General features: G+C 41.2%; 1 protein-coding gene across 1 annotated transcript; it reads left to right on the forward strand.

Annotated features, from left to right (window-relative positions):
• Positions 1-7,222: 7,222 nt before the first annotated feature.
• LOC141127657 (modulator of apoptosis 1-like) lies at positions 7,223-8,101 on the forward strand. Its single transcript, XM_073614360.1, has one exon. The coding sequence runs from the start codon at positions 7,223-7,225 to the stop codon at positions 8,099-8,101; it is 879 nt and encodes a 292-aa protein (XP_073470461.1).
• The last annotated feature ends 462 nt before the right edge of the window (positions 8,102-8,563 follow it).

Raw genomic sequence — 8,563 nt, forward strand, 5'->3', positions numbered from 1 at the left:
CTACCCCTAATTTCAGATCCTTGGTTTTGATACACTGACATTTGAGTTACAGACATAAACAGTTGTGCACCTTTATTACTTGCAGAGAAACCTTGTTTAAAATAGAGTCATCTATGTTTCTGTATAATATAAGAGACAGGCAGACTAATAAAACTGATGCTCACTGCCAGAGTAATAAAAGCTTTTTGCAATGTGCATTTGATATGCATACAACTTTCTGTTTAAAGCTAAATTCCAAGATCCTAGCTCCCTTTCTCCATATACATGAACACTTTATACAGTTATTGCCTTACTTTTGAAGATGTTTTACATTTTTAATCCGTGTGCCATCACAACTTGTTAGAAATCTACAACTTTTGGGTGCCAGTAGGAGGCTCTGTGCAGATGTTGCCTGATAGGTGGCCATCTAGGGTGGAGCTTAGTGCTGTTCCCTGCAGATTGGTAAATTCCTGCATAGCCAGCTGCACATTGCAATCAATGGATGTGGCTGGGTTATAACTGGGTGTTGTGCAGCTGTACCCACCCACAGTAACACGTCTCTGTAAAGGTGGAACTGCAACTGGGAGCCATTTTCATTATAGAGAGCACACAGCTGTGCCTGGTTGCACAACCCAGAAGATGCTAGAAATAGGGGGCATAAGGAACCTGTTGTGGGGGAGAAGAAACAGTGTAAAAAAGTTCTGTAAATAGAGCAGTTTGGCACAAGCTAATTAAGTACCTTACTAAGCAGATTTTATTCCTCCTGTCTGGAGTTCAGCTTTAACCTCTTGAATCTCTAAATGTTTCTCCTGAGAATAGGATTTCCTCAATAAATATTTTTTGCAATAAGCCTCTAAGGAAAATGACAGCCTTCTTTGATGTCATGCCAATAGATGACCTGACTTTCACATTAGTCAACTTTGTTCCAGCAGAAAATGAAAATCTTTAGCAGGAAACATTTAACAGCGATAATCTTTCTTGTAAGAATTTGTTATAACCCCTTCCCTTTTAAGAATTTGTTATAAGGAAACAAGCTTGTGACCCAGGAATTTTGATTTACGTATTGATCTGCTAAGGGGGTTTATCTGTTTGAAAACTCTCTACTGTCTTTATTTTGTACATTCATTGTACCAATGTTGTGCTGACAGTATGTGATTGAAAGTCATAACTTGATGTTATAAAGACTAAATTCATAAAATCTGGAGAAACAAAAGTAAAGGCATTAAACCCAAAAATCAATCAAAATTAACTATGCATTAAGTACGGTAACTCAATATGCACCGCAATATGCCTAAACATTAATGTTTTTTTTTTTTAACCTAATTCCTCCACATTCCTTCTGGAATGCCTTAATATCTCAATTATGGGAACAGCAAGCTTGCTGTCTTATCCATTTTCCAATGTAGAGCTTGCTATTTGAGCAACTAATCCCTAGACCCAAGTACTGTCAGAGGGTATTTGCTTAAATATATATTCAGATATACCAGTTTGTATGCTCTTTTGTGTGGAGTTTCCCAAATCTAAAATCATATAGGCAGGTTAATTGACTTTCTGCCTAAAAATACACAGTCATAATATGCATATGAGCATGTTAGGAAACTTGTGAGCTCAATTGAGGGACAAGAAATCAGGTGAATAGCTCTATGTACTCTGTAAAGCAATATACAATATTTTGATGCTCCAGAAATATGGGAAATAAATTACGTGTTTCCCATCCATGAGCATCTTTAAAGGCTAAGTTCACCTTTTTTTTTATTCCAGTACCAATATACCATTATTGTATCTCTGTTACAGAAAAATAAAAGCTTTCGTTATTGATGTAATTATGTGTTTCTCATCCATGAGCATCTTTAAGGGCTAAGTTTACCTTTTTTGTTTTTCTAAGTTCCAGCTCCCCTATGTACCAATATACCAATAATGTACCTCTGTTGAAGAAAAATAAAAGCTTTCTTAGCAGCTGTGGCTGCCTACATTGACAACCTAGGCAAATACACGCCTGGAGGGATGTCGTGCAGACATAGTTGATGGGTGCAGGGTGTGTACTAATGAGGTTAACTGGTGAACTATTTCCAGTGTCTTACTGGTTTTCACATGCCAAATCTACATACATCGCCCCTTTGAAGACGTCTACTAATGACGAAACATGTAGGGCGTGGCTACGTTGTAAGCCGTCACGATTGCCCCATGTTATGCACGGGTTATTACGATTTTTATATGCTGGCTTGTTTTTAATTGTATTTTCACCTCACGGAGCGTGCACTCTCCGTTGCGGTCTGTAGTTTTATTTAATAAATTCCGAAACTTTTTACACTATTGGAGCTCTGCTCTTTTGTTTTTTCCTTTGCCACACTGGGAGCAAGAGAGCTTTCCTTCCCCCCTCTCCAGGCGTTTCACTTGGACCAGCCCGGATCGGAGACAACATTCCTAACAGCTGCTGGGGAGATCTTCTCATTACATGGTCCCTGCAGAGGGCAAACATCTGCATGCCTGATAGACCCTGCCAAGGAGGGGGTCCAACACGGAGGGTAAGAGTCCACCTTTATCACTTTCTTACTTATTGGAGTCACCGCCAGTGGATTTGCACCATCCTGCACATCTCTCTCCCTTGTCAATCCACTCATAGGGGGGATTAGTTGCTGCTGAGCTGTATAGTGGATGGAAGCTTTTTTTCACTGATGAACTTTTTATATTTGAACCCATGGACTGAGTTTGTTTGATTTTCAGATTTTCACGCTATTAATATCATTGTATTTCACATGTACACATTTTTTGTTTCTTCTTTTTATTTGAGTTTTTATGTTTTGCACTTATATATTTTTACCACTCATGGAGTCATTTACTTGCTCTCAGTAGATTGTGGTTTTTACTACCACCCACATGTATTCACATCTATGTGTGTATTTTCATATAATTAGCGCACTTTATTTATTTTTTAAATCTACATACTAGGAAGTCATGAACGTTCTATGGAATACACCCAGGGCTAAGGTAAGGCCTTGTTCTAAAAATCAAAGAAAGCTTTTATTTTTTTGCAACAGAGGTACATTAATAGTATATTGGTACATGGGGGAGCTGGAATCTATTTTGTTTCAATATTTTTATTGAAGATTTTCACAGAGAGGTGGTGGTGAAGGACACTCTATGCTCTGGCACATGCCACCAGAAGACATTTTAGTCCAGGATCATTTTTTAAGTATCTGATCCTCGGGCCCCAGACCTTTTCAAACACCTTCATCTTGTCATGTAGGATTGTCGATAACAGTTCAGTTATCATTTGCCAGGGAAGCTTGTGTTTGTGCTGGTCAAATGGTATGGTAGCTAACTTCCAGTTTCTGGCTATGGAGATTTTGGCAGATATAAATATAAAAGCGAGGAGTAGTCTCTGATTTTTAGATGCTTCCTTCACCTTGCATCCCAGCAGAGCGTGTTTAGGAGAACTTTGCCTTTAACTTATTGTACGACATGGTGTTATTAATGGGACACAAAAAATAAGCCATTACTGTAAAGTCTTTCATGGACTTCACAAGATAACACTTTCTGAATATCTGAATGAAAATCTGCACCTTCCTCTTAGTATGTCATATCGCTCCCTTTTGTGCATAAGGGGAACACATCATTACAATGAATGATGCAGCCCCTTCCGATGATTTTACATTTAATAGACAACTGTATTTATTAAAGCAGAGTTCCACCCAGAAACGGAAACTTCGCTTATCCGGTCCCCCCCCCCCCCAGTGTCGCATTTGGCACCTTTCAGGGGTAACTGGGGAGCAGATACCTGTCTAATACAGGTATTTGCCCCCCACTTCTGGCGAAAGATCGCTGCAGTATCAATGGCAATCTACGCCATGTCCAGCCCCTCCTCCGCCCCCCGCTGTCTTCTGGGAGACACAATGGTCCCAGAAGACAGCAGGGATCCATCAGAATGCGCAGAGCGACTCGAGCATGCACAGTAGAGAAACAGGCTTCACTTCCTGATTCCCTTACTTAAGATGCTGGCACCTCCACCTGGAGCCGAGGGACGGGTCGGCTTCGGGTTAGAACATCGCAGGTGCCCTGGACATGTAAAGGTCCTTATTTTAAAAGTCAGCAGCTGCAGTATTTGTAGCTGCTGACTTTTAATTTTTTTTTTTTGGCAGGCGGAACTCTGCTTTAAGACAAATAACATAATAAATAAAAGAGGAGAAGAGGGGGAGGATTAAGGTAGGAAGAGAACCACCCTATTAGACTGATGATTCCTGGCAAATAAATAAAATACAGACTCTCCTCACTTAACGACTAGGTTCTGTTCCAATGACCAGGTCATTAAACGAATTGTCTTTAAACGAGGAGCCACAAGTAATCAATATTTTAAGCATTCTTAACTATTGTACTGTACCGTATTGTGAAAAAAAGGTCTAAACACAAAACTCCAGCTCAATAACGTTGTTTTAATTTGCATAAGTACAGAACACAAACAAAAATGATGTGCTGTACTGTAGAATACAATAATGTATAGCAGGTCATGGGAAGAGTGGGGGAGAGCTGGGGAGAGCTGGTCGTAAGTCCGAGTGGTTGTTAAATAGGTGCCGTTAAAGGAGGAGTAGCTGTAGTTGTTTCAGAATCACTTCCTGTGAGGCAAAGATTACATTGCATCCATTAGGGCAGCACTTCATTCAATATCACTAATGTTGAGAAACAGACTTGGCAAAATAGGATATGGATAATGTGAAATATGTATAACAAAAAGGTTACACAGGTTTGCAAATATGTATGCATGCTCAATTGTTTGAAAAAAAGATACTTTAGTTCTGTTCTAAGCCAACTTACTGTGCCAGCTGAGACCATGGTCAGAAGACCTTGTCAGGAGTGACCAGACTCTGCTCATACAATTTATGTTATTATAACTCTGCTGCAAGAACTTGCTAATAAGAATTTGGAATGAACTGTACTAGTGACTGATGAATTCTTAAATCTTAATGAGTTCAGAGTTTAAATCCTTTAAACTTCTAAAGACTAAGCTGACTACAAAAATTAGGACTTTTTTCCAGTCAACAAAAATTTCTTGGGAGAAAACATTCCCATGTAACCAAGGAAAAGGTGATTTCATATTTTCAGTTCCTCCTAACATTGCCAAATAAGTGTAGCCAACAGTTTTACCTAATTTGCTATTTTACCCCATATGGTGTCAAACTAAAGAAAATCAAATATCTATTATGACATGCTTCATGTGGTTTGGTACATTCACAGCTATGATCTGTTGATTAAATAAGGGGTTGCAGGTTCAGCACATAAAATTAACATGTATTATTCACTAGGTTTGCAAAATGAGTTTGCCAGATGACTTGAAAATTGGCACACTAAGCTAAATCTGTTGCCAGAAGCCAAGCTTGCCCATTAAGCTACATGCCAATAGTTAAGTATGTAGAATAAAATAAAATAGTGCTTCAAAAGAATATTTGCAGTGTAAAATGTTGGTGAACTTGAAAAGACAAAAAGTATTAGCATGTAAGGTGTTGTTTACACAATTCACAAAAGTTACTGCAAAAATTGTATCTTTTTATATCTTATTTTTTTTGGTCCAGTGACTTGTATACTGTACTATTCCATTGAATAGAATATATTCCATCTTATTTAATTCAGTGCTAAAGGTCAGTCCACCAGAAGTGATATATAAGGCCTCATGCACAGGCTTATGGAAATAGGTAGCATTTTTTTCTGGCAGAATTTGGCAGGAAAAACACCTCTAATGTTACAATATGTATGCGTGTGTAGCGCTGGAATATTTGCCATGTAATGCTATATAATAAGACCATGCTATTAGAATGGTATTTGGCTCCCTCTAGTGGTATGCAATGTGAATGAGACTTGTTTATTTTCTTTTTCACATAAGAGCATGAACAGGAAGTGACTTAATTGTGTTGACAGAAGGACTCACTTACCCACCGTGCTCTTTCACCTACTCATGAACACTAAGTGACTGAACTGCAAGCTGGGTAGGTAATAAAAGGCCCAGAGCGGCCATCTTTCTTTCTCTTTGGCCTGGGACGCATGACCTGCCTACAGGGATCTGTGGGTGTGTGCCTGGAGGAGCGCGGAACAGAACTGCAACTACTGGAGAGACTCTCACTACAGTGTGCTGGAGCAGAGGTGTGATCGAACCGGAGGATCCAGGATATTTGATGGAGCCATCCGAGGGTTCCCGGTCATCATGTGGAGTGGCACGGTGTGACGGTGTGGCCAGCACGAGACTGAGATCACTGGAGCGGAGAAATCCAACTGTCCAGGCCTGGTGTGGTGAGAAGGCTGTTGCCCAGAATTTATATAAAGCACTTAACACACTATAGTCTAGTTTCACAGTACTGCTGAGATCTGTAGCCCCACAGAACAGTTTCTTCCAATTAGACTGTGCTCATTCAGGCCTCAAAGCCTATACATCACTAGAAACTGATGATGGTCGGGGTGCATTCTCACTTAAGGAAGCTTTAAGTGCATCTCATAACTGAAGTTGCTGTTATTCACTATTTTACATTACAATTATCATCTGCAAACCCTATGTAATACAAATACTGCAGTATAATGGCTAGCTGAAGAAAGAAGACAAGAGAATATACCACTCACTGTAAGGCCTTGTGTTTCTGCTACGTGCAAAGAACTGCATTACACCGCAGGGGGAGCTATTGAGTAATTATACTCTGTTGTATTGTTCTAATAGCATTGCATAGTGTGCTGCGGGTTTACTGTGTCTGCACGGCTGTGATGGAAGTGGGAAGGTGTCCAGTGTCGAGGCATTACCACCCTGAGCATTAGTCCCACTTGGAGACGTGTCTGCATGCACCATTTATTCAGTGTGTGTCAAAGTGACCATTTGGTAGTACCTTTATTTGCAACTGTTTTGATTTTGTATAAGTACATTTGAGAGGTGTCTCTCCATTTAACTAAGTTTCTTTTAAGTAAACTGATTATATTATTCAACCACAATTGTGTGTGTGACCTTTTACTAAAGCAACGGATACCCAGGTAATACAAGAGGTAATATATGTATATTGCTATTATTGGGTTGTTCCTTGTCATTGAGTTTCACACCAACACTGTTACACAGCTGTGTCAAGCGGGTTGAGCCAATTCATTGGGGGTAGAAAAGCAGAGTACAGGTCCCATCAATTACCAGCAGCTCCTTCGGGGGTAAGTGCTACACATGGGGGCTCGTCCGGGATCACTTTTATTGTTGCTCTGCAATCAAGCCCACCCTCTTGGCACCACTATGGACCCCGTCACTGTGGTCCAGTGGTGTGAAGCAGAAGGCGCCCGCTCAGAAGCGAGCATGGCAATTGAACTCCCAGGGAAAGCCTGGGAGGAAGAACAGGTCAGCCAGGTTTTAAAGGCATTGTCCGCAGATAGGAAGGCATGGGTGATTGCCGTCAGACCAGATCCTGGAACTTCTCATACTTATGCACTGTTGGAGTGGAGAAAGGGAGTACCTGAAAGCTTCAAGGGCAAAAGTGTACAACTGGGCAACATAACAAAGTTTTACATAGTACACCCGAAGATTTCAGATGAGGGTCCCATCAGCGCAATTCTGGTGGAGCTAGATAGAGGAATGGTCCCCTCCGTCGCACCCCTGGCCATGATCGGGCTAGAGCTCCTTGCAGCTTTGGAGGACTTTGTGTCAAAATGTCAGATGAGTAACTCGGTATGTGTGGAGCCTTGGTACAGGAGGTTGAGGATTTTCTCAGGAAAACAACCTGTGCCGACTGGAGAAAAAGAATTTGATGTATGGATAGAGCAAGCCATGCAGGCTCTGGAGGAGTGGGATCTGCCAGAGGCTCAGAAGAAGCAGCGTATCAGTGAGAGTCTGCGAGGAGCTGCTGCTGAGGCTGTCAGGAATTTGAGACTTAGTAATACCACTTGTACAGCTTACGATTACTTGGCTATGTTGCAAGAGGAGTTTGGGCGGCTAGAGAAGGCAGCTGATCTAATCTATCAATTTGAGCATACCCTACAACGACAAGGGGAACGCCTCTCTGAATACATCAGACGACTAAATAAGATGTTATACCAGATTGTGTTAAAAAGGGATGATGCCCTCTGCCATAGATCAAGCCAGAATACAGCAAATCTTAAAGGGGGCTCTACGTTCTGATCCAGTCTGGCTCTATTTGAAAACCTCTGTGGGTGATATGTCCTTAAAATATCCTGACCTCATCAGAATAGTGAGAGATGAAGAGGCCATGTTAGATGATAAGCAAGCAACTGTCAGTCCGGTCTCTACATCTTTAGTGGAAGTCAGGCCCGCAAGAACATTGGAGAAAGACTCTGACATCGCCATTTTGAAATCCCAGATGGTACAAGTAATGGAGATGATGACCCAGTTGGTGGTGAAGGTCTCCGAGACAGCCAAAGGGGGAGATCACGACAAAAGTATCTCAGAATACACCCACTACCTCAAGCTGGAGATCGATGAGCGATGAAGTTTGCTTCAATTGTGGAGGAACTGGACACTATAGAAAAGTGTGCCCAAGCCCAGTAAAGCCTAAAACACAACCCCGTAAGCCAGCGGGAAACTCCAGAGGGCCCCAATGAAGGAGTCAACTGGGTGCCCTGC

This window comes from Aquarana catesbeiana, linkage group LG01 (genome assembly GCF_042186555.1).
Source record: "Aquarana catesbeiana isolate 2022-GZ linkage group LG01, ASM4218655v1, whole genome shotgun sequence".
Taxonomy (NCBI): Eukaryota; Metazoa; Chordata; class Amphibia; order Anura; family Ranidae; genus Aquarana; species Aquarana catesbeiana.